Raw genomic sequence first — 27,514 nt, forward strand, 5'->3', positions numbered from 1 at the left:
TGTATGTGCGTTGTGACTTCACCCAGCAGCATGAGAAATGTGCTTGAGGGGAGAACGGGAATAGATTGTGCTATTGGACCACAGAGAGCGAATCATTCAGCATGCACTGCTTCATTTAGCCCTTAATCCCCATTTCCGAAAAAGAAGAATGTTTCTCTCATTTAGCTATTATATGCGAGACCTTATCTTATGGCCATGTCCTTAAATCAAATGTGCTCAAGTCTGATTTATGTTCCAATTTAAGTAATTTTATATCCACAGCATGTTTACTATTATGAGTATGTACTCTTAGAAGACACAAGAAATTGTTTCAATAAAGTGCATGTTTAAGTGTTGCTTGCAGAATTTGAATTCATCTTGTGGGAATGCGTACAATTAGGCTTCTGGGAAAAACTGGGTGGAGCTACTTAGGTAAATTGTTAGTAATGCATGATAAGCCCTTTTGTGCCTTATTTCAAAGAGTGGGTGAAGAGAAGAGGCAGAGATATTTTTCTCATTTATTAATTTCCCAGGAGCACCCAAGCAGCTCAAGATGATTGGAAATTTGGGACTTGTGTTTATAGCGCTTTTATTGTTTATCTGTTTGCTTAAAAGGTGAATGAGCCTCTCCATGTAATTTTGGTTTTATTGCTTTTATTGAAAAAAATATGTTTTTCAAGATCTTCTCCATGCCTGTCATTAAATGCACACATCAGACTTTACTCATCATTCTATCAAGTGTGTAAATAATCCTAAATTCTGCACAGATTTGTGACTTTGGCCTGGCAAGAGTGGAGGAGCTAGACGAGTCGCGTCACATGACCCAGGAGGTGGTGACGCAGTACTACAGAGCGCCAGAGATCCTGATGGGGAGCAGGCACTATTCCAACGCCATCGACATCTGGTCTGTGGGCTGCATCTTTGCCGAGCTGCTTGGCCGACGCATCCTCTTCCAGGCTCAGAGTCCCATCCAACAGGTATTCACCTACGCTCGTGTTCAGCACTGCCTTTTCACACAAATCATCAAGTACAACATGTTCCTGTATCAACATTAGTTATTGTACTTGGAACAACATTGTTATCAGCCAGTTAGAACCTTCTGATTTTTGTTGTAGGGGTAGAACAGCTAAGGTGAACATCCAGGACGTTATGTATTTGATATTGATAAGGTATATCTTTTCCTAAACTCACAGTCTGTTTTAAGGGAAACATCTAACTGCTCACTTTCTGGTATTTGTGGATCATTGCAGATTGTGGATCCTTTGGCCTCTCATATGTGTTTAGTAGACCCTTCTTTATCAGGGTCCACAATTAACACTCACCAAATACAAAAATCTTTCTAACCAATTAATTTCCCTAGGAACAGCAGCATATTGCATGGATTCAATTGCAAGAACTGAAGCCTGCCTTCTTTGTCTGACATAAATTATGTGACTCAAGCAAATGAATAAGCTGTTAAAGTTGCTAATCTTTTCAAAGAGATTTTTCTTGTTAACATTCTGACAGCTTTTACATCAAAATTCACTACTTATGTGCTTTATAGCATTTTTTTCCCAGAAGTCTATGTGGTGAAATAGTTCTCACATTATGCCTCTAAAATTATTATATAAAATATATAGTAGTAAATGTTTATATTTTTAATTAAGAATACAGCCATCATGACAAGTAAGAAGTATTTTCTATACATGTATTGTGTTAAATATTTATATTCATTCCTTGACATTCACTTTGGAACCATTACTTAGTCTGGTATTGTTTGGAATTTTGGTTTTCTTAAAAAAAAAAAAAAATGTAATTCTATAATTTAATAGAATGGTTTGATATTTAATAATTCAAGAAAAGTTATATTAGTAGTGCTTTTATAGATAAACAGCTTTGTGACATTCTTAGTGAAATCAGAACGTCTTGGACACTGATGCTAAACATGTTACCTTGACATACAGTATTTTTGGCAGATGTTGTACAGCTGTGCTAATGAGCGAGCGGGGCAGCTCAAGGCTCTGTTGAACCGAAGCCCCAGTGTGGCCGTGACCCAGAAGTCCTCTGTCCTCCATGCCTGTGTGTTTGCAGCTCAGACAGCATGTCTCTAGCTTTCACACTTGCACAGAGGCTTCTTCTATAATTTTGTTCAGAATCTCAAAATCATGTATTATGCAAGTGAGAAATTCTTTGAGAAGTATCTTTACAGATGAACTTTTTAGTTTTAGTTGTATGTATTTCACACAGAAGAATATGAGCCATATGTTCTAATAATACAGGCCCTGCAGTGTGTCAGAGGCTCTGGGACTGGCTGTTCCTCTCAGTGTGTGTGTGTGTGTGTGTGTGTGTCCAAACAGCCCTGAATGTGCACCGACAGCACATCAACATCCCCTTTAAGACTCATAAAATTCTCTCCAGTAAAGAATTTGATTTACCTGAACATGGTTCTGCTCCAGTTTGTTAATGTACAGAAAATGAACATTTATCTAGTTTCTTATTTTTCCCTTTGTCCTTCTCCTAGTCTTTTATTATATTCAGTTATGTTTGTGCTTTAAATCAGAACTTTCTGTTTATTTACATAAGTTTATGTCTGAGACCCAACTGTTTAATGATGGCATAATAATGTTGTCTGTTTAGAACCAAAGTAAATTGCAAAAAATAATTGTTATAGTAAGTGTTATTATTATTAAATTTATTGTTTGGCATATGTATCGCATCCCTAAATATGTGGTATTCCTGAAAAGCAAAATAAATTAAGAACATATAAACATTTGCTACAGTGGCTAAAAAAAGAATTCCTGGATTTCAGGAGAATATATGCATAAAGTGCTTGTTTTCTACATCTTTTTTTACATCACTCATCTGCTCTTCCTTTTCTTGTTATATACTAGCTGGACTTGATCACAGATCTGCTGGGGACTCCGTCTCTGGAGGCCATGAGGACGGCGTGTGAGGGGGCCAGAGCTCACATCCTGAGAGGACCACATAAACAGGTGAGTCTGAAATCCAGTCCCAAAAACCAGGCACATTGTGTTCAAAGCGACATTCGAAAGACAATGGGCCCTATTTTAACGATCTGAAACGCAAGTGTCAAAGCGCGAAGCGCAAGTAAGTTTGTGGGCGGGTCTCGGCGCTGTTGCTATTTTCCCGGCGGGATAAATGGCTCTTGCGCCCGGCGCAAATCTAAAGTGGGTTGGTCTGAAGTAGCTTCATTATTCATAGGTGTGGTTTGGGCGTAACGTGAAATAAACCAATCAGAGCGTCATCCAACATTCCCTTTAAAAGCAGGTGCGCAAGCTCCATTATGGATTGCTATTATTATGGCGTATTTACCAGGCGCACGCCAGGAGCGGTTCACAGCCGAGGAGACTGATGTTCTTGTAAGAGCAGTGAAAGACAGAGAAGTTGTGTTGTATGGGGATGGGAGAATAATTAGCCTGAATAATTTGTAAGCTAGATTTATGCCTATTTTGTTCACATCTTCGTGGCACACCACAATGATTTCCGTCATCTCATGTGTTAATATTTTTTTAGTGTAACAATTTATGATTTGCAAAAATAACTGTTGCATCTGTGTAGATTACATGAGCAAAGTGTATGCGCGTTGTGCACGCTATACATTATGGTCCAGCATGCGCCCTTAAAATAGCATAATGAACAACGCGCAAACGCGCCACTGACTTTAGACTAGTTTTTTTCTGGTCAGTGGCGCAATTGTTTAATGGAACAACAAAATAGCACCAGGGATCGTTTGCGCCGGAACACGCCTCCTTTTTTGCGCTGAACCGCCCAGGGAGCGCAAGTTCATTCACTAGTTTAGCGACGTGCTTCTGTGGAGGGAAAAGCGCGCTTTGCGCAGGTGCAAAATAGGAATGACACATGCGTTGGTGTACAAAGTCAATTGCGCTGGGTGCAAGATAGGGCCCAATGACTCATTAATGAACAACATAATTAAGAAACTAGTGAAATAATAATATGGAAAATATAATTTTTAAGTCTAAAAAGACTTTCTTTTACCTCCAGTTTAAAATGCAGAGGTACTAGGGCGGGGCTTATCTGGTTGTCCAGCCAATAGGAAAACTTTTCCAAAAAGTCATTATTTTTGCAATTTCTTTTTATTAATAGTGACTCACAAGTCGCACACTTCCGATTTGATCTTCTGCTGTATGCCTTAAATGTGCCCTTATGAATTTATGAAAGTCTAGAAATATTTTTTCCATCTCCAAGTGCCTATTCGTTTCTTTGCAGCTCATTTGATCAACTGAAAAGCTCCCGGTTTTCAGTATATAGAAAGCTGTTTTCAGTGTGCGAGTGAGAATATGTGCATGTTTGTGAGTGTGTATGTGTGATTTGGTGCTGGGTATTGGCTCTGTGGCTCTGGACAGCTAGGCTGAGAAGGCGTTACCCTGCAGAGAACAGGAACTGCAGCGCAAGGACTGTGGACCTTTGCTTCTTGCTTCGCATCGACCTGATGCCTGGCGACTCACCAAGAAGCCCGCCTCCTTTGCACACATGCATACAGACATGCACCTGCTAGGCTTGAGAAAGTTTTTACCATTTAGGCCTATATGTGAAGAGGCACTTGTTTCTCCAGTCAACATTCGCCAGCCTTAAATCCCGGCCAACTACCCACACACACTCATACTGACATTTGTGTGTGGTCAACTGGCCCTAGAGCAGGATGTTTTAAATCATGTAGATCAGCTGAGCTTCACATTACATGTAGCAGGTTTTGGAGACTGAGAACTGTGTAATAAATGTCTGCCCACTGTTCTGAGTGTGTGTTCACGGTGTGTGTTCACTGCTGTGTGTGTGTGTTTGTGTGTGTGTGTGTGTGTGATTGTGTGTGTGTGTGTGTGTGTGTGTGCACTTTGAATGGGTTAAATGCAGAGCACAAATGACAAATCTGAGTATGGGTCACCATACTTGGCTGAGTGTCACTTTAATTATATTATTATTATTATTTTTAATAATGTATATTAAGTAAAAATATAATAAAATATTTTATTTTTTATATAATTTATTATTATTTGTGTGGTAGCAGTAATATTTATTATTATTTTGTATAATAAATCCAAATATTATAATAAAATATTATTTATCTGATAACTCATTACCTATTTATCATCTATTATTATATTTTGTAAAATAAATCCAAATATTATAATACCTAATTTATCTGATAACTTTTTATAAGCTAGTTATCATTTGTTTTTATTTACTACTATTTTTATTGTTATAAATGATAATTTTATGATGATGATTAAGAATGAAAATCTTTTGCAAAAATCTTTTTTTTTTTTTTTTTTTACTATTTATGATATACAGTATAAATAACTTGGGCTATGTAATAAACGTCTGTATTAAATGTTAATTACTTTTTTATTATTTAAATGTTAATATCTTAAAAATCATAAGCAGTAGTTAAAAACGTAAACTACTTAATTTCATGTAGTTTTACTGAAAATAAATATTGTTCGTTTTTGAATAGAAAAACATGTTATCTGTTCAGAGGGCAAACTCTGCTGAAGTCTTAATGACTGGTGAATATGGCACACCAGACCTCCACCTCCACTTTTGTGAAAGTGAAGAGCTTATCAAGAAGGCTTTGAGTGAAAAAGATGGCAGAGAGAGGAGAGTCTCCAGAGAGTCTGGCAGAGCGATTTCACGAGGCATTTCGTAGCGTAGTTCTCAACAACAGTGGTGGGAGATGTGCTATGCTTTAATGCCTGTGCTCAAGATAGAGACAGTCGCTCAGGATTTGCCTGAGTGGATAGGCGGGAGGAAGAACGAGACGAGGTTTGTCCGATAGAGAGCAGGACTTGTGAGATCTAAATAGAGGTCTCGCTCTTAAGATCAACTTGGCTGCCTCCACAAGGGACCTCATTACTTCTATTAATTTTGCAAGACTCTTGGCATTACTAGAAAGAGAGGAAGCTTTTAGCCTAAGCTGGAGTGGGAGGATATAAAGAGACCCTACCTTTACTGTCATATAGACAGAGAGACAGAAAGTGAGAGGTTGTTGTGTATCTGCTCTATTTAAAAGTTCAGCATAGTTTGTGATTTGGATGCTAGTGTGTTCGTGTCCTTACCAGGCTTCTTAACTAGCTAAACCAGCAAGAGTGCATTTGTCAATCAGCTCTAACAGAAAGACCACAATGGTTAATCAAGGACCTCTTCCTATAAGAAATCCAAGCAATAAATAAGATCCCGTTAATATATACAGTACATTGTTCCTCCTTAGCAACAATTAATTCAGTTGAAGATTAGATGTAGACTTCGGCATCAAGTACACCTTAAACCACACTTGACCCAATTTAGTTAACTTAAAAATTTTACAATTATTATTGAAAATAATATTTTTTTCATAATTGTATTATTTAATATATTTTTCAATAATTTATTATAGAATCATCTGTAATAATAATAATCATAATAATAATAAAAATACTACTACTAATAATAATAATAATTTATTTATTATTATTATTCAAGTATAATAATATTATTGCCTTTTTTAAATTCTTAATTGTATTATTAATAATATTGGATCTAATTGTTATGCAATTATTAATGATACAATTAAATTATACTCTTCCCATTAAAACTGGTCTTTTTTATGTGTGTATATATATATATATATATGTGTGTGTGTGTGTGTGTGTGTGTGTGTGTGTGTGTGTGTGTGTATATTATAACATATATATATATATATATATATATATATATATATATATATATATATATATATATATATATATATATATATATATAATATATATACATATCCCATTTTATTTAACTGTTTTTTTTTTCATATAAACATCCTGTCAGCAATGGAGTCAAATGTTAATTTGTTAACTGATATGATGGATTTATATGTAGGCTGATCTAAACTGATAACTTATGATTATTTTTGACTGATTCATTAAAAGAAACTGCTTATTTAAGTTACGTTTATATAAATTAAACTGCACAGGTCATGCTGTATGTTTGCTTTTGTGTGTAGTTGGGTAAAGACAACACAATACAAACACACGTTGATGCAAACCTGGGTAGGAGAAACCCCTTGGACAGAACTGATACTTCTAATCGATTTTGCTAGTGCCTCCTCTGCACATTAACACTTTGCTCTTGTTGGTTGTAGGCCGGGTGAGTGGAGTGGAGCTCTGCTCACATATCCTGGTCGTAAGTCACCTGAATGTGGTTCCACCACCTGTCTGTTGTGGATGTAAAAGCCAGCAGGGAGCTCTTGAAAACAGATGTATGCTCGGGTCCATGCTGATTTTTCCGCCTTAGCAGAGAGGCAACATGATCAGATCAGATTTCCATGTACATGCGTTCTGACAGGACACACGCGCATACGCACTCAGGTCAGAAAGTGATGAACCCAGTGCTGGGTGGGCTTACAGTAAAGAAGAAGAATGAGGAGAGGGGGTGCTGTTTATTGGCTATAGGGGGTCTTGCATGCTGACCGAGTGCAGAGCTGGAGCAGATGTGGCCCATCCTACGTCACCAGGGGCTGCGTAGCCTGATATCCGCCACAAACTGAACTCTGTGGCACCTGCTAACAGATGGTGGACCTTTTATTTTCCCCCTGTTGGTGTGATAGTGCCATGTAATAACCAGTGTTCATTATTGAGACAGGCACAGGTTTTTTTTTTTTGCACATTCATGCTATTTAGCTGATGAATCATTGACTTTTTCCTGTGTGATAAACTAACACAAAGGGACATTAAATGTAAAGTACACAAAAAAAAAATAATAATAATAAGTATGTAATTTGTCACTTATTTAGCATCATTAGGACGAGACGAGACACATATTGTATAGACAAATAATATTGTACATTAATATTTGCTTTTTAGTTGAACTGTCTTTTTTGTCGTTTATATATTTAAAAATGTATTAAGAATAAATAAGCCATGTATATGAATAATCATACAGTACATGCACTTTTCTTCATTGATTTTACTTTACGCACTTTAACAATAAAAACACAATAGTAGAAAAAATTATTTTAAGTATTATTATTATTATTATTCATATTGAAATTAATGTTCTTAACACTTTTTATTAACAAATATATAATTACATTTAATCTGTATTTTTATTTGTATTTTAAATCAGTTCAGAATCAGTAAATGTATATTCTGTTTCATTTAAATTTTAGTTAAATATGTATAGTTTTATTCATTTTATTTCATTTTTTATTACATTTTATTTAGTTATTTTAGTACAACAAGCTAAACTAAATTCAAATGAGAAATGTGCCTTGGTAACTAGCTGAAATCACTATTTAAAATATTTTATTTTGTTTCAAGTAACGAGAATGTTTTTTTTTTTTTTTTATGGTCTTGGTTTTAGTTTCAGTTTCAATGAACTATAATAAACTTTTTTTCAACTTTACATTATGTCAAGCAAAGACCCCCCCACCCCCAATTTTCATTATAAAGTATATATAAAGTATTTTCAGTATAAAGCACATCATCAAGATACATTCTTCATGTATTGGCATTGGCTGAGTAAGTTTTCTTTGAGTGGCAAAAATACTCTTAAGAATATAGATATTCTTCTTTCTAGTACCCTTATACATTTATAATATGTCATTTTTCAAAATGTTAACATAATCATTGTTAATATTGTTCGCCACGGCTATATTGTTCCTTTTCTGTCAAAGCATCTGAAGCTCAGCTCTCTTGCTAACATTGTTTTGACAAGGTGATGTTTTCACAGCTCCTAATTTACATTTTAAAAGACCCCGTCATTAATGTGTTCATCTTGATGTTGGCTTCAACGTCGCAGGCCTCAAACACTTTTTACGCCCTGTTCCTTGTTTTTATTTAATTTTTTGCTATAAATAGAGAAGATCTGATTTGGGCTGTTTTGAAATGAGATCCTTCAGAGGCTTTAGGGAACTTCTTCCTTACCATATAGGCTCTAATCTTATATCTCTATCGGATATGGAGTTCAGCGCCGTCTCCATTCCCGCTCGCAAACCAGCGCTAAGTGCTACCATTCTAGTGAAACCGGAAACAAATATGCTTTCACACAGCTTGAAGGTTGGAGGAGCAACACCCCTGCCTTGGATGAATGATATTTTATCTCAGAGCGCCACTCTTCTTTCTCTTTTTCCTCTCTGCTTTCCACACAATGAGTCTCATTCGAAAACATTTTAGCATTTCAATGTTTTCACTTGTAGTATGTGCACAGAATAGAGTCTCATACAGGAGTTGTTGATGAATCAGTGTTATTGTAAATGAGGGACAGTGTGCCTGCAGTAGTGTTTAGCATATACGCCCCTAAGTATCCCCATATAAGTGCTTTCTTTAATTTCTTGCCATTACAGATGCAGGCATGGAAGGAAGTCCACAAATGGTTAGAAATTGTGCGTTAGCAGAACTGTGCATTAACATGCAAACAGAAAGCACTGAATGTAGAAACCAGATGGTTACAGTTGCTGAGGTGATAAACAAAGCACAGTGTATACAGGCAGCATTTACGCAATTACGCAATTTTGTAATTCCAAATTCCAATTCCAATATTCTTTGTCTTAGTTCTTCTTTGTGTCACTTTCAAAATAAATAATTCTTGAGTTTAAATATAATTTATTTCTGTGATGACACCTGAATTGTCAGCAGTCATTGCTCCAGTCTTCAGTGTCACGTGAGCAGAAATCATTTGAATATGCTGATTTGTTGCTCAGAAAACATGTCTTATTGTCAAATGATATTTCAAAAGAGCAGATATGATTTGAAATGGACATCTTTTGTAAAATTCTAAATGTCTTTTCTGTGACTGAACAATATTATGTCTCCTTATGTCTCCTGAATAAAATCATAAAAAATACTGCCCCAAGACTTAATGATATGCATGCACAGAATGTTTGTTAGATTATGAATGTGTATGTAAAATTCTTATCACAATTTGGACATATGTGGGTTAAGGATTTAGTGTGGTTTTCAGTTTCTCGTGTTTGGCACAGATACTCCAACACAAATAAGGAGCGAGTTGTTTTTAGTATATTAGAATCATACGACACAATCTAGTCCAATTCCTGTATGTGTAGCTCTTATAAGCATTTTTTTTTTTTTTTTTGTGGATTAAAACTATACAGTACAGAAAATTTTTACTAAACTACTCTTGATCTTTTTAGATCTTTTTCTAGAGTTCAAAATTTTGTGGTCAGTAATATATATATATATATATATATATATATATATATATATATATATATATATATATGTGTATATATATATATATATGTATATATGTATATGTATATATATGTATATATGTATATGTATATATATATATATATATATATATATATGTATATATATATGTATATGTAAATATATGTACTAATACTGAAGCTAATACTGCATCAACGATGCTTTAATTTATTTAAAAATGACAGTAAAGACTTTTAAATTGAAATATTTAAGCAGCTGACTCGATATGTTTCTCAATTTACTTTGTCTCTAATTCCTCTATGTCCTGTATTGTGTGTATTGAGTATTTAAGCAGACAATTTGTCTCTTTGTCTACTTAAGAAAGAATATTTAGATGTGTGAAGTTATAGAATGTAACTTAAGAATGTAAATTAATACATGATTAGTCTTTTTTAGTTTGTTTTTTTTAATCCTGTCTTGGGTACGTTCTGATGATTTGTGTTGTGTTTTTGTAAAATTCTTGTAAAAACTCAAAGACATGTTATGCAAAATATTAAGCAGTACAACAGTTTTTAACATTGATAATAATATGAAATGTTTCTTGAGCAGCGAGTCAGCATATAAGAATGATTTCTTAATCTGTATGTCTCTTAAAAAACATAGCTTTGCCATCACAGGAATAAATTACATTTTAAAATACATTTACGCAAAAAGGCATTTTTAAGGAAAATATTTGTATTATTTAAATGTAATTAGGTATTAATCAGTAATTACATTTTTAATTTCAATATTTTTATTATAATTTACAATATAATGATATTTTGAGCATCTTCAAAAAAAAAAGGAATTAAAAGCACTTACTGATTCCAAATTTTTGAACAATAGTGTGAAATTAAGTGTGAAACTTAATGTTTTTAATTATTCATATTTTTATTATGTTATATTATTTTTAGTAGTTTTATGTTTTATTTGTATTACATGTATTATGTTTAAAGTGTATTATTAAAATCAAATACATTTAATTTATTTTGGGGAGCAAGCAGTGACAATGTGCCGATTTTTGTTCACTTATAATGAAGTACTTAATTTGATCGAGCACCTGCCTAAAGTAGTGTGTGCACATATTTTTCTTTGAATATTATTAAAATTATCTTATCATTTGCCAGTGAATTTGTGTTTTTATTTCCCTTCTTTTGTAAAGAAATATATTTATGTATCTTTAGGGTGTTTTGGGTAGTAGCCATGACGTTGCTATGTACACGCTAAGGTGTTCAGAGTGATTTTTAGCATGTTGCTATGCAATTTATGGGATATTGCCCACTTTTGAGTCTTTATGCTATTTTGGTCCGTAGATATGACTCAGATTCTTCCTTCCCTGAAGGTCTGATCACTTTAAATAATAGAACACCTCGTTTCCGTTTGGCTCTAGTTATGTCTGAGAGCTTTCGGTCCTTTCCCATCCTCTTCCTCCATCTCTCGCCCGACACCTTCACCTCCATCAGCTACACAGTCAGCCCTGACAATACGTCATTCCTATTTAAATGGTGAATCACCAGACATTGTTCACATCTGTTCTCGGCTCAAAGAACCTAACCAGGGAAAGCATGCAATTACCAGTGGGCTTTTTCAATCAACTCTTTGGCGAGCCGGCTGGGGGCTTGGCATGGGAGGGGGGATAATTAGACGCAGTTAAAAATATCCCGGCACATTGTCTTCGCTGTCCTACATCCTCAGATAAGTGTGCGGCTATTGGCGCAAGGATCATGTGCTAGTGCTACTGAGAGGAATGTCTTACATTCCTGAGACTGTTACGTGCAGCTGAACAACCGCTCGGGATCACATGACGTGCTTATAGGAAGCTGTTCGTATGTTTTGACCGCTTCTCAAAACAGGATGAAAATGTTCAGAGCTGGTCATGTTTCTAAATCATGTTCGTTCCCACACTTTATACAGTGTTTCCACATTTGTTTAGTCACATGAATTGATCAATATAGGTTTTTTACATTTTTACTTGTGGTCTTTCCCAAAATTGAAACAGTGATTACATACTAGTTTGTTTCTGCCAATCTTTGAGTATATTGGTTGGTAAAAGGGGTCAGATACTTGGAGACTATACTGATCATGCTATTTCCTGCAGCCCTCGCTTCCTGTCCTGTACACCCTGTCCAGTCAAGCAACCCATGAGGCCGTTCACCTCCTCTGCAGGATGCTGGTCTTTGACCCAGTAAGTGTTCTTGATACTTTATTCACATAAACTGTAACATCACAATCTAAAGTGGTGGAACATTACAAACCAAACTACATGCTACAATTCATCAATATACAGTAGACCATATTAGATTCATATTTTAAAACACACTTTTGTTTACTTGACAAGGTTGTAATGAAACTAAATAAAAAATATATATTTCTGTTTTATTATTATATATTTATTTTAATATGTATATTATAAATTCATATAATGATTATTTATTATTAAAATGTATTTTAATCTATTTCTAAGATTTATACTCATGTTCATTTCATTTTGAAATTTAAAAATTTACTATAAATTATTATATATTGCTAAAATGAAAATATATATTATGTAAATAATTTAAAATATATGAAATATATATACACTTTTTTCATTTAAAAATAAATTAAACTATATAAAACTGTGTAAAACAGATAATTTTTTTGCATTTTTAAAAAGAACGTTCAATTCGAAAAAATCTGTTTTCCAATACAGTCGAAGCGGATCTCTGCAAAAGATGCACTGGCACACCCATATCTGGACGAGGGGCGTCTGCGGTACCACACCTGCATGTGTAAATGCTGCTACACCACTTCCTCCGGCCGCGTCTACACCAGTGACTTTGAGCCTGTCACGAACCCCAAGTTTGATGACGGCTTTGAGAAAAACCTGACGTCAGTTCGGCAGGTCAAAGGTGAGCGCGCTTATAATCAATTCAATTGTATTACACCTTGTGCTGATTGCTGTACATATTATACAACACTTGAGACAAGCATTGTTGGTCTATTCATTTAACCTTTTGTCCTGACCACCCTCGGTTTGTAGACAGCGTGTTCAGGAGCTAAAGATCTATTTGAGAGCATGTGCCCGTCATGTCACCGCGTGTTAATCAGAAGTCTTGCTGAGCGTCTCCAGCTTCATATCCCCCGCTGCTCCTGTTGTTTTTGTCCCTTGTTTTCACCCTTCATTCGGGGGCCCTGGAACTGTGCTTGCCTTCCACTGTCAGCGGGTATTAGTGAGAGCCTGTCGCTAAAAGCAGGCTTACTGTGCCGTCGGCTCAAAATAACTCTGCCCTTCACCCTCCCTCCTCTTCCTCCATCCTGTGTGCAACGTGTTTCCACCGGAGGATTAGTCAGTGTGGATGGAGCCGACCGCCTGGAGAATTAAAGCGCTTTAGGGTAGGCAACCGTGTTTGGATGCGGGGGGAACCCCTCTTGGATCGACACATGAGGACTTTCCACATTGGCCGAGCTAGTTTTAAGCTTAATCGCTTGTATGCTAAAATAAAGAGTTAAGAGCTTTAAAAGATATTACAGATAGTATTGTCTGCCTGTAGAATCCTCTTTAACCTGTAAGGTTACTGCTAGAATAGATTTGTTTCATTCAGTGTTTCATTCATAATTTAGATTTGTCCCTAAAAATACAAAATTCTAGATCTAAATTTAGATACAAATCTGTGAGGTGTACTTTTTTTTTTTTTTTTTTTGTCACAAGGAATGATGACAAAATTGTGTGAACTACTGAGGTATGGCTTGCTGTCTAGCTGTCATTTACTCAGCCTAATGTCAGATTTTATTTAACAGGAATACAGCAGAGGTGCTTGAATTGTTTTGTTAACTCTTCTTCTAACCATGATAGCATGCAACTTCTAAACTGTTATTTATAACTGTAAACTATAAATTATTCCTTATTTCTCATCATCTCTTCTATTTTATTCCCCACACAGAGATCATTCATCAGTTCATCCTGGAGCAGCAGAAGGGGAACCGGGTACCGCTCTGTATCAACCCCCAATCAGCTGCCTTCAAAAGCTTTATCAGGTGAGGCCACCCTCCACTTTACATAATCTGCTGCTTATGAGTGATCTCATGATCGTGTCCAGGTTATAATGTGCACCCAAAACAAATGGCATAAAGAAATCAGTCCTGTATTTAGGACCTTTAAAATGTTCGCACTGTGATATTTTTTCATCACAAAACTTCTCATCACTGTAATATGAATATATATATATAGCATAATTTACATAAATGTAATTCAGGAAAGGTATGACAGCTTCTATGTATACATATCGTTGTTATTTACATATTAACTTTTTTGTTGTTGTTGTTTTTATAATATGTGACCCTGGACTACAAAGCCTTAAGCCGCTGGGGTATATTTTTAGCAAAAGCCAAAAAAACACTGTATGGGTCAAAATTATCGACTTTTCTTTTATGCCAAAAATCATTAGGATATTAAGTAAAGATCATGTTCCATGAAGATATTTTGTAAATTTCCTACTGTAAATATATCAAAAACCAATCTTTGATTAGTCATATGCATTGCTAAGAATTTATTTGGACAACCTCAAAGGCAATTTTCTCAGTATTTAGATTTTTTTTGCACCCTCAGATTCCAGATTTTCAAATAGTTTTATCTCGGCCAAATATTGTCAGATCCTAATAAACCATACATCATTGTAAAGCTTATTTATTCAGCTTTCAGCGTTGTCAGGGTCACATATGTTATTTAATTTTTATTTAAAACATTTAGATTTTTAATTTCAGAAGTCTGAATTCGATTTTTTACATTACAAAAGCTACTGACAATTGTGGTATTGGTTTACATGTGATCCATTTGAAAATACTGTAATGCAAAAATGTATTGGGCCTTCAAAAAATAAGCTTAGTTTTCTTTATTGCAACAAATGATTTTTCATAATCAACATACTCTTTTAATTATTACTATTAATTTTGAAATGAAATTAGAGCCAGACAGCTGTTGACATTTTGTGAGATTCACCTTAACATACATGCCGAATCAAAGCCAGTGAGCGTGAATGTCAAGTTTTTGAAGGGGAGCCATGTTTTTAAAGTGCTTTGGGTAGAAAGCAACATGCCATTGTTTAATATTAGGGCACACCTTTTGCATAAAACTGTGTTTCATATAGTTTCTAACTGTTATTGCTTACACCTACTGCAACTTTTTGTGTTCTAACAAATCTAGAGCTTTTTTTAAAACTTATTTCTCAGTGTTTCAACACTAGATGGAGACATCCTCTTAATCTTAAAGCAAGACATAACAATCCCCTTTATTTCTGTCCACAGCTCAACAGTAGCTCAGCCCTCTGAGATGCCTCCATCTCCTCTAGTTTGGGAGTAGCTGAGGATGGCGGCATTGATAACAGTGGTGGTGGACATCCCTCCTGCAGCCCGCCCCGCGCCCACCACCTCGCCCCCCGGACTACTGACCCCCAGACATCCCCAAAACCTGCGTAGCATTTCACTGGAGTCTAGGACTAGCCATGTCCCCCATGTCACGGGGGGGGTCCGTTCGTACATACCCACTGCTCTGTAGTAGTATACTAAAGGTTTGTGAAGGGTACGAACCTGTACTTTCGGCAGATGAAGTTGACCCCTGTGGACTTGAATGTATTTTGAACAGCAGGGTGGCAGAATCTGTGCAGTATCCCTGAAGGAAATCTCATCATGATTATGTTTGCGAGTAATCATGCTTTATTTATTCATGGAAACAGGAAGTGCAGTGCTTCATGCAGTTTGGAAAGACAAGTTCCTCTGAATCTGTTTTTCATTCACGACATGATAGAACCAGGGTCGCCGTCTTGGGGCGAAAAAAACGTTGTCCTCATGAGTAGCCTGTTCATAAGGACCATCCATATAAATATGTCCCGGGCCTTGTGAATTAAGGTTACGGCCCTCGTTAAAAAGGTGCGGTCACATTAACCGCTACTCCAAATTTTGAGAGCAAAATCCGTTTGTTTCAGGAACCTGTGCGTTTTGTGTGTTTAATACATCTACGCTATTAAAAACAGAAAAATGTAAAAATCGTCATATCACTAATGTGACCGCATCCTAACAACTGTGACCACTCATTCTTCTAGAGTGAGCTGCTCATTGCTTTTTTTTTTTTTTTTTTGCCTTCGACGGAGGTGTGATTTTTATGACTTTCTTTCATTTTTGCTGTCATCTGCATTATTTCTTTGTTTCTCGATCAAATTGTCTTTGTTCGAATCTCGCGTTCAGTCTCATATTCAACTTCGTCAGGAACAAATTGAGTATTCCTTAGCGCAGCACTTGGCACAGATACTGATTCATAGGCTTCTCTTAGTACTCCTGAATCTGGATGTGTTGTGTCAGTATTTAGTGCTTTGGTTGGGTGATTAAACGGCACAATGACTCAAAAGGAACCAAAGCACGCAATTGGCCCGAGGCAAAATGCTCGTACTAAAAGGGTTTATTTGAAGTGAGCGTGTCCAGCAATCTCGCAGTTGCTTGTCTTTTACTGAGACTGAAAACCCATCTAGCATGTAGCAAAATGTCATGCGGAGGTTTGTTTTCAGATGACCTTTGAACCCTGCTCTTCCTGATGGAGTATCTAGAATAGCATGCAAACCCAATTAAAGCCTAAAAAATGTATACAAATTAGCAAACCTATGAATAATAGGTTGAACTGTTGGTCTATCAAACCATTCCATAATTGCAATGGTATGTTACAAAACTTTGTCTGTGAAGACAAGTGACGCCATTGCGAGTGCATGTATGGACCCCCGTGCATGTTTAAAACTGAGTGTGGCATCACGCTAGGGATCCTGTAGATGTCAGTTCAGTGTCGTCTACTTTAGCCCTCCTCCAGAGCCCGATGGCGATGATGGATCTGAAAAGGATGCCTGGGAAATGGCGTGTATTGTTGGCCTGGAAAGAAATCGGGAGTAGTTTTCACTCTCTGTACCATGCTTAAATTTCCCATAATGCTTTCTGTCCCTGTCTCGGACTAAAAGAAAACAAATGGAAAATATTTAATATATTTTTAGAGAATAATTTTTTATTTCTTCCTCAATGTGCTATGGCATGCTTTCCCATGATCCACTGACTTTGGTTTGTAAATAAATGAGTAGCAGATAGGTTTCAATAGAAATGAAACATCCACGAAAAATAAAACCCTAAAAAAAAATCGCCAAAAAAACCAATATTAATAATAATGTAATACTGCTGTATAGAAGTTGAATTAGCCTGCACATTTTTTAGGGCTGTGAAATTGTATTTTATTTTTTAGACTTATATAAATATAAATGTACATATTTTTGTCCTCTCTTTTCTTCTTCGTTTTATTTCCCCCTGCACTAGAAAGTGTAGACAAAGAAATAATCCAAATCAGTATAAGTACAAAAACAAACAAAAAACACATAACCAATTATGTTAATTGTGTCTTGTGTGCTGCAGAGCTGTGGATACGAGTATTGAAGTAGAGCCCTTTTTAATTATTATTATTATTATTATTATTATTATTAACTTCCTTTAAAGAAACACTGAACTGTTTGTGTATATGTATATAATGGATTCACATTGTTGGTCTCTACCTCTCGAGCTCAATGACTTGGTTGTTTACCTCCACGCTTTTATTTTTATGTGGAGATTGAAAACTTGAATGTCCCTTCCAACTTTTATATTCCTATCAAATCCTGTATAAAGAAATCAAGTCATTAAAATTGCGATTGGTTAGAGGTGGTTCCCATCATCATACCCTTGTACAAAGTACCATGTTCTCACCCCAGTGTTCTTTGACTGTTAGATCACACAGCATACCCACGACGATTAACATGGTATCCTTCACCGAGAGCCATCGGATGAGATAAACATACAAAATCCATGGCAATGTTAGAACGTAAGAATCGGGCGAACCGAAGATAACGCGCGGATTCAAACAGAGCCTGTGAGAAGAGACTAACACACAAGCTTGATCGGGCCAAACAGGGAAGGTACTGCACTTGCTGTTAAGTTTTTATGAGGAAGTTTGAAGTTAATGGTATTTGAAAACATTTTACGACATATATGACTATAATATAACATTCACATTCAATGCCCTGAAAGCGGATGAGGTGATTCTTAGGGACCGGAAGGACTCTGTGGATGTTTTGTGTGTTTTGAAAAATCACTGGTCTCTTTTCAGAGTGTAGATTTGAAGTACAGTGGTGAAGCTCATTAAATGTTGACATTTTAAAAAGTGTGTTGTTTCTGTCTTTATTTTGCTTACAACTTCAAACTAATGCATTTTCCATTGTGGGGAAATTTGATGACCAAGTTAAATCGAGTGGCAAATAGTGAACTTCAAATGGTAGTATTTGGAAAGGTGGTTCGTTTCTCTTTTTCAGGGTTAAAAATGTGTTCGCTTATATTGGTTTCTAAAAAAATTATTGTTATGTGCTTATGTTAACAAGGATGTCTCATAGAAAGGAAATAGAAAGTTAAAGTTGGGCTTATATGAGGGTGCCTAATTAAAGTTAATTTTAATATTAACCATACTTTGAAATTGTCATACAAATCTTTCAGAGTAAAACAATGCTAATGCTTATGCTTATATTTTTTTTCACACCAAAATGATGTCACTTCCTAGAGGATGTAGTCAGGAGACTGAAATTGAGGGCAGGACATAATCAACAGTATAAAACAAATACCAATTAAAACTGCTTCTTAAAAATGATTTAAAATAAGTCAAAAGGAATAAACACATAAAAATTAAGATATTATTATTTTATGTCCGCTTTGCAACAAGTGTTTTTTTTTTTTTTTTTTTGGAAGGACCAGGGTCCTCACTCTTTAGAAACTGAGGTAACCTATTTTTTATACATATTATAAATATTCATTTTACTAGCTATGCCAATATTTTATCAGAAGTTGTGAGTAAAAATATTTGTATTCTTAATGAATAAATCGTTACCAACTGGAAATTCAAGAGCCTATGAATATTATAAAGGACAATGGAGGGCCTTTGAGTGAAAAATGTTGAGAACCACTGAATTAAAACATTATTTTGTTAAATTGTTTAGCTTGATTAGATTAAAGGAAAGACTTCAAGGAATGTATTAAACTTGAAAGCAAATATACATATAATCTGGCATGTTCTCTATCCAAGAAGTAAAAATTGTAGAGATAAAATAGAATGTTCACTTAATTCTGATACATTCACATGAACCAAACTTTGGTTGGTTTTTTTTTTTTTTTTTTTTGCAACGTTTTTGTAGTCTAACCAGGTTTTGTTGAAGTTTCAATCTAATCAAGATGTATAAGTGTGATCATGGAAGAGTAAAAACAGATTAGAAAAGCTATCAGATCCTGGGGGAACATCTTATAGAAATTTGAGCTCATTATAAGGGTTGACACCCCTTTCAATAACTTTGTTTCTAAATGATCCTTCTTCAGGACAACTTTGATTTATGCGTCATGTTTTTTTTTTTTTGTTGTTTTTTTTTGTTTTGTTTTTTCTTCCCTACTCAATACATGATCTGTTACCATAATATATCACAATACGTGTCAAGAGGAATCATGAAACATGATAATTATTTTTATACAGTTAATGCTAGTATTGTTAGATTCCTTTACCAAGGAATTTGTGATAGAAGTAGATCTGCTCAGTGCAGATCTAATGTCATATATATTTTAGACAACAGCTATAATATGATAAGATAAATTGTGAAGGTGCAAGGGATACATTAACAATGACTACTATTAATCAGTTGTTGTTTATTACATTTTTGGAGAGTCTAAGTACAAAACAACACTGTCACCCATCAGCCCACACATAACAAAGCAGTCTTAACCGTCTTTTATTATAAGGTCAGGAATATAGACTATAATGTCTTATTATGAGATGTACTGTATGTTGTTTACTTTTTGATTTAATATCTTGAAAGCTTACAAAATATTATCGCTGATGCATGAGGAATTCTTCATGAAAACATTTTTTTTTTTATTAATTAAAACATTTTAAATGTATAAATAATAACACTAAGAAGAAGGTGCGGTCTATAAAAACATTTTGTAATTTGTTTGCTGGTCTCTGGCATGGTCATGACAGACTGAAAGCAAAAGATTCAATGAGGAACATCTCCATTTTGATTCATTATAAATTTAGTACATTGTAAAAAAAAAAAAAAAAAATGTTAAATTTCCGAGATTTCATTGTCTTGCATGATGTAACACATGCGTGCGGAAGTTTCCAGGCTCTGTCCAGAAATAAAAAAAATATATATGAGTCATTCCACGAAACCGGTAAGTTTTGAGTCCCTCTGCCCCTTTAAGTGTATTTTATCTATTGGGTCACCCAAATCTATTTTTACCTTTTTGTATTAATTGAAATGTCTCATATAATAAGGGTTAAAAATATATGCATTTTATATATAAATTAAATATATATATATATATATATATATATATATATATATATATATATATATATATATATATATATATATATACAGTATTGTTCAAAATAATAGCAGTACAATGTGACTAACCAGAATAATCAAGGTTTTTCGTATATTTTTTTATTGCTACGTGGCAAACAAGTTACCAGTAGGTTCAGTAGATTCTCAGAAAACAAATGACACCCAGCATTCATGATATGCACGCTCTTAAGGCTGTGCAATTGGGCAATTAGTTGAATTAGTTGAAAGGGGTGTGTTCAAAAAAATAGCAGTGTGGCATTCAATCACTGAGGTCATCAATTTTGTGAAGAAACAGGTGTGAATCAGGTGGCCCCTATTTAAGGATGAAGCCAACACTTGTTGAACATGCATTTGAAAGCTGAGGAAAATGGGTCATTCAAGACATTGTTCAGAAGAACAGCGTACTTTGATTAAAAAGTTGATTAGAGAAGGGAAAACCCATAAAGAGGTGCAAAAAATGATAGGCTGTTCAGCTAAAATGATCTCCAATGCCTTAAAATGGAGAGCAAAACCAGAGAGACGTGGAAGAAAACGGAAGACAACCATCAAAATGGATAGAAGAATAACCAGAATGGCAAAGGCTCAGCCAATGATCACCTCCAGGATGATCAAAGACAGTCTGGAGTTACCTGTAAGTACTGTGACAGTTAGAAGACGTCTGTGTGAAGCTAATCTATTTTCAAGAATCCCCCGCAAAGTCCCTCTGTTAAAAAAAAGGCATGTGCAGAAGAGGTTACAATTTGCCAAAGAACACATCAACTGGCCTAAAGAGAAATGGAGGAACATTTTGTGGACTGATGAGAGTAAAATTGTTCTTTTTGGGTCCAAGGGCCACAGGCAGTTTGTGAGACGACCCCCAAACTCTGAATTCAAGCCACAGTACACAGTGAAGACAGTGAAGCATGGAGGTGCAAGCATCATGATATGGGCATGTTTCTCCTACTATGGTGTTGGGCCTATTTATCGCATACCAGGGATCATGGATCAGTTTGCATATGTTAAAATACTTGAAGAGGTCATGTTGCCCTATGCTGAAGAGGACATGCCCTTGAAATGGTTGTTTCAACAAGACAATGACCCAAAACACACTAGTAAACGGGCAAAGTCTTGGTTCCAAACCAACAAAATTAATGTTATGGAGTGGCCAGCCCAATCTCCAGACCTTAATCCAATTGAGAACTTGTGGGGTGATATCAAAAATGCTGTTTCTGAAGCAAAACCAAGAAATGTGAATGAATTGTGGAATGTTGTTAAAGAATCATGGAGTGGAATAACAGCTGAGAGGTGCCACAAGTTGGTTGACTCCATGCCACCCAGATGTCAAGCAGTTTTAAAAAACTGTGGTCATACAACTAAATATTAGTTTAGTGATTCACAGGATTGCTAAATCCCAGAAAAAAAAAAATGTTTGTACAAAATAGTTTTGAGTTTGTACAGTCAAAGGTAGACACTGCTATTTTTTTGAACACACCCCTTTCAACTAATTGCCCAATTGCACAGCCTTAAGAGCGTGCATATCATGAATGCTGGGTCTTGTTTGTTTTCTGACAATCTACTGAACCTACTGGTAACTTGTTTGCCACGTAGCAATAAAAAATATACTAAAAACCTTGATTATTCTGGTTAGTCACATTGTACTGCTATTATTTTGAACAATACTGTATATATATATATATATATATATAAATTTTTTTTTTTTTTTTTTTTGATGGTTTCTCTCAAGCTCCATCATGTTGGATGGGGAGTGTTCGTGCATTGGTTTTCAGATCTCTCCAGAGTTGTTCAGCCGGGTTCTAGTCTGGGCTCTGGCTGGGCCACTTTAGGACATTCACAGAGTTGTCATGTAGCCACTCCTTTGTTATCTTGGCTGAGTGCTTAGGGTAATTGTCCTGTTGGAAGGTGAACCTTCTGCCCAGTCTGGCAGAATGGTACTTTGCAAGTGATGTGCAGAGCTGGTTTCCTTCAAACATGATACTTTATATTGAGGTTTATTAGACCAGAAAATCTTGCCTGAGGTAGTCTGAGGGTTCTTTAGGTGCTTTTTTGCAAATGCCCAGTGTGTTTTCATGTGTCTTCACTGAGGAGAGGATTGAGTCTTGCCACATTGTCATAAAGCCCAGATCGGTGGAGTGTCGCGGTGATGATTGTTCTTCTGTAGGTTCCTCCTATCGTTATGTATAATCATGGAGGTGGAGGATGATATGGTCACCAGTCTAACCAAGGCCCTTCTCAATCAGTTGCTCAGTTTGGCCAGAAACATCTCAATGATGATCAGTGGAAACAGGATGCATCTGAGCTCAGTTTTGAGTGTCATGGCAAAGGCTGTGAATACATATGTACATGTGAATTATATATATTTTTTTTTTACAAATTAGCAGTGATTTTAGACAAACTTCTTTCACATCGTCATTATGGGGTATCGTTTGTAGAATTTTGCGGAAAAATAATTTAATCCACTTTGGAACAAGGTTGTAACTTGACAAAAATGTGGAAAAAGTGGAGCTGTAAATACTTTCCGGATGCACTGTACAGGGGTGTTGTATGTTGGTGGAAAACCAGAGCCTGTGTGCTTCGTGCTTCTCCATGTGGAGATCTTGAAAGAGATGTGGGCCAGATATAGAATGCCACACAAGTTTTATGTTTTCTTATGATGACCAATTCAGTTTATAATCTTCTAATTCATAATATGCTATTGTTGTTTTTCCTGCAGTCGGGTTAATCAAACTCAGTTCAGTTGCAATTTATATCTGTCGTATTTCTTGGTCACAAAATGAAATACAGTGTTTATAGAACATCATGGAAAATCTTACAGTGAATTTGAGTTAAAAAATAAATAAAATCTATTTATATGTTAAGCTGTCAACCCCATCACACCTACATTTTTAATTATGATTATTTTTTAAGTTTTAAAAAGTAATTTAATGTTTGTTGAACTCGGTCTGAAATGTTCAGAACAATAAGAAAACTGATTTCAGTTCAAATTCTGAAGTTAACCCTCTTCTTTGATAAAAAAAAAAAAAGGATGAGGTTGCTGTCACAAAAATAAAAAAATCAATCTCAGGCAAAAGAATAGCAAACGTGTGAAATTTCATGTAACTTATATTTACAATTACTGAATTAGTGTGAGGGACATCTGATTAATAGGAAAATGTTGATTTCATTACAAATTAATTTTATTATCATATTCAGAGAGCTCCCATAGTGTCCATAATGGGGTTGGAGATTAATAGTGCCCATATCTTAAAATAATGACTAATAATAATAGGGATTTGATGCCTGAGGTGGGAAAATGTTTTTCATTAATGTTGTGGGGTGTTCAGAAAAGTTAAAAAAGAATTTCATGGAATGACTCATCTGATCTGTTAAGTTCTATCGTGTGTTTCATCAATTACATAAGGATAACCACCGCAGTGACTGTACTTTCATTTACATAAGTTCTGCATTTAAAATAATAAGAGCTTCCACAGTTCCTCTTGGTAATCTAATGTTAATCATATTTTTCCGTCACGTGACTGGCTCAAAGACATTGCAATATTGGAACTATTCCTGTTTTAAACCATGAAGGCTGATGTGCAAGGGTTGTGCCAGTGAACGTCTTCACCTCAGTCAATTATACAAAGTAAAAGTAAAAAAAAAAAAAAAAACTGACGGCACTTTCATCATTTGACACTGCATTAATGCATTCTCGCATATTCTCTCAGAGGCAACAGAGAAGAATCTACTTCAACGTATGCTGCTAAGAACATATAACTGACTTGAATTATTCCTATGATATTTCTCTTAAGAATGTGATGTCTTCTTAAACTTATTATTGCCAATATTTGATGCTTTTGACAATATCTCAGGCCACGTGATACAGCGCAACATGGGGAGGTTATAGGTAGTGCGTGATCCACGTCCCCCTCTGCTAAGCCACTGTTTACACCAGTGGTTCCCAACCCCGTTCCTGGAAGCCCCCCAACCAGGGGCGTATAGCACCAAATTCTGGGCCCTGTATACTCTCAATGTCAGTGGGCCCCCTACACATGCCATTGTACGATGCGGGTTAGCAAAATAAAAAAGTTTTTTTTTTATTATTATCTGAATATAAACAAGTATAAATAGTGTTTCTATTTGGCCTACTTGTGCTCAAATACATTTAAACCTTAGGCTACATCGGGTTTGTTTACTAACTTTTTTATCCATGATACTGATGCAAGTTTTAAATTAAAAACATTTATTTTTGAACAGGAGAAAACGAGACAACTGTACCCTCAGAAACCAATTAAATAAGCTAAGCCTGCCATAATGGAAAAAAAATTTCAACTATAAAAAAATAAATAAAAGTCAAATGAGATGTAATCTACATCCCAGTAAATGCCCACTGACGAGTCTTTTTGGCCCATAATTTACTTACAACAACAAGCAGCCTGGTTGACAAACTAAGCTAAAGATTTAACATTAGCATACATACATTAGCAGCAGCTGTCTGGAGTTGACTACGTTAACTTTAATTGGATGTAGGTGCATAACAATCAAACTCAGTTCACCTTTTGGAAAGAAAGCAGTCATCAGCTGTTTCCCCTCATTCTGCCTCCTTTCTTTTTCCTTCCTGTCTTTCTTTTTTTGAAAGCCCTATTTGGGCTTTTTGCGCAGCATGATCAGGCAGGCTCCAAGGCTCTAGACCTGGGGGGGTATGGGTACAGAGTGTCTGGCACTGAGTTAATTCTCTCAGTTGGTGTTATGAATACATTTTGAAATGAATAACGACATCAATTGGAGGGCCCAATAAATTTGAATTAGGCTACAAAAAAAAAAAAAAAGGATGGGATTTCAAGGGCCCTCTCCTTAGATGGGGCCCTGGGTAGTCAGTTCCACTTTTCCCCCCACTTCCACGCCCATGCCCCCAACACTGCACATTTTGCATCTCTCCTTTTCTTGGAGTCTCTACTAATGAGCTGATGATCTGAATCAGGTGTGCTTCATTAAGGGGACTCGGACAATTACACTGTACACTTTTGTAAGAGTCTACTACACTATTGTAATATTTGTAAATAATTGCAGCATTATTCTACTGAACAAACTATAATGATGAACTATAATGATGTACAGTTTCACAACAGAGCGATGACTTTTATCTTGAAATAACACATGAACCGATTACTCCACTGAATAAAAAATTTAAAATGTTATTGCGACTTTTTATCTCACAATTCTGACTTTATTTCTCAGAATTACGAGTTTATATCTCGCTATTTTGAGTCTGTATCATGCAATTCTGAGAAAAGAAAATTGTGAGATAAAAAGCCGCAATTGCGAGAAAAAAGTTAGAATTCTGACTTTATAACTCGCAATTGTGACTTCTTGTCTCACAATTCTGACTTTTTTTGTCTCAGAATTATGACACTCTAGCAAAGCACTAACCTATAGGAAACCACAAGATCTCCTCATATGTGATTCTTAAAGAAACCGAACACGGGAGTCACCAGCTTTATGATATGCGTATGTTATTATAGAAGACTTTGGACAAGTACAAACCAAATTACAAAAAAGTTGGGACACTGTTGGGACCCTTGTGAATAAAAACAGAATGCAATGATGTGGAAGTTTCATATTTCAATATTTTATTCAGAATACAACAGATGACATCAAATGTTTAAACTGAGAAAATGTATAATTTAAGGGAAAAATTTTAAATTTCTTGTCATCAACACATCTCAAAAAAATGCAAAAAAAATTGCAAAAAAAGGCCATGTTTACCACTGTGTGGCAACCCCATTAGGAATAGGAATGTTGTCCCATTCTTGTCTAATACAGGCTTCTAGCTCCTCAACTGTCTTAGGTCCCAATTTTCCAAAAAGAACTTCCAATTTTGATTAATCTGACCACAGAACAGTTTTTGCCATTTTGCCACAGTCCATTTTTAATGAGCCTTGGCCCAGAGAAAACACCTACGCTTCTGTTTTTAACTATTTTTTTGCACAGCATTGGGGGAATTGGTGATCCTCTGCCCATTTTGACTTCTGAGAGACACTGCCACTCTGAGAGGCTCTTTTTATACCTTATCATGTTGCCAATTGACCTAATAAGTTGCAAATTGGTCCTCCAGCTGTTCCTAACATGTACATTTAACTTTTCTGGCCTCTTGTTGCTGCCTGTCCCAAATTTTTGGGAATGTGTAGCTCTCATGAAATCCAAAATGAGCCAATATTTGGCATGATATTTCAAAATCTCTCACTTTCAACATTTGATATGTTATCTATATTTTATTGTGAATAAAATATAAGTTAATGAGATTTTTTGTAAATTATTCCATTACTTTTTATTCACAATTTGTAAAGTGTCCAAACTTTTTTGGAATCGGGTTTATATAAAATTTCAATGTTTGGTTACTATCACATAATACTAGCTCATGTCAATTTATTTTGTGTTGGACTTTTGGAAATATTAAGTAGTTTACCATCATTGCATACAAACTGAGTGAAATAAGGTTTGCATCCAGAGCTTAATTATATAACTATAATTGTTGGATGGACGAATTAATATTTTTTCTGAGGGAGAGGAATATTCCAGAAAACACCACAAAAATGCTTTAGGATGACAAGGTATATTGAACCAAACAATTTAACCCACTGAATAAATTAAAATAACAGTTCACCTAAAATAACAATAGTCATAATTTAGAGGAAGTGACAAATTTAAGCCTACGTTTGATTTAAATCTACTTACAGTTTTATTTCTTATAAGGATTATTTAGAGTTTATTTTATAAAATATGTCATGAAATAGAAATTCTAAATCTATATAGAGGTTGCTATTAAATAAAACTATTCTGCAAGTTTTATACCTCAAAGTTCACGTTTGCCCCAGAGAAGTACCACTGTGGTCCAGTAAAATATTAATGATAAATCATTGTCTGATTATGGATATCACAGCATACTAAATT

At 35.3% G+C, this 27,514-nt stretch overlaps 1 protein-coding gene across 1 annotated transcript in view; it reads left to right on the plus strand.

Annotated features, from left to right (window-relative positions):
• LOC113058569 (serine/threonine-protein kinase NLK-like) overlaps positions 1-18,369 on the plus strand; it is a 60,032-nt gene extending 41,663 nt beyond the window's left edge. Inside the window, exons 6-11 of the mRNA XM_026226576.1 lie at positions 747-956; positions 2,850-2,951; positions 12,271-12,357; positions 12,865-13,063; positions 14,096-14,189; positions 15,456-18,369. Of these exons, the coding sequence (XP_026082361.1) occupies positions 747-956; positions 2,850-2,951; positions 12,271-12,357; positions 12,865-13,063; positions 14,096-14,189; positions 15,456-15,510 (747 nt within the window). The 3' untranslated portion in view covers positions 15,511-18,369. The remainder of the gene's footprint in view (positions 1-746; positions 957-2,849; positions 2,952-12,270; positions 12,358-12,864; positions 13,064-14,095; positions 14,190-15,455) is intronic.
• The last annotated feature ends 9,145 nt before the right edge of the window (positions 18,370-27,514 follow it).

This window comes from Carassius auratus, chromosome 40, assembly GCF_003368295.1.
Source record: "Carassius auratus strain Wakin chromosome 40, ASM336829v1, whole genome shotgun sequence".
NCBI classification, from domain to species: domain Eukaryota; kingdom Metazoa; phylum Chordata; class Actinopteri; order Cypriniformes; family Cyprinidae; genus Carassius; species Carassius auratus.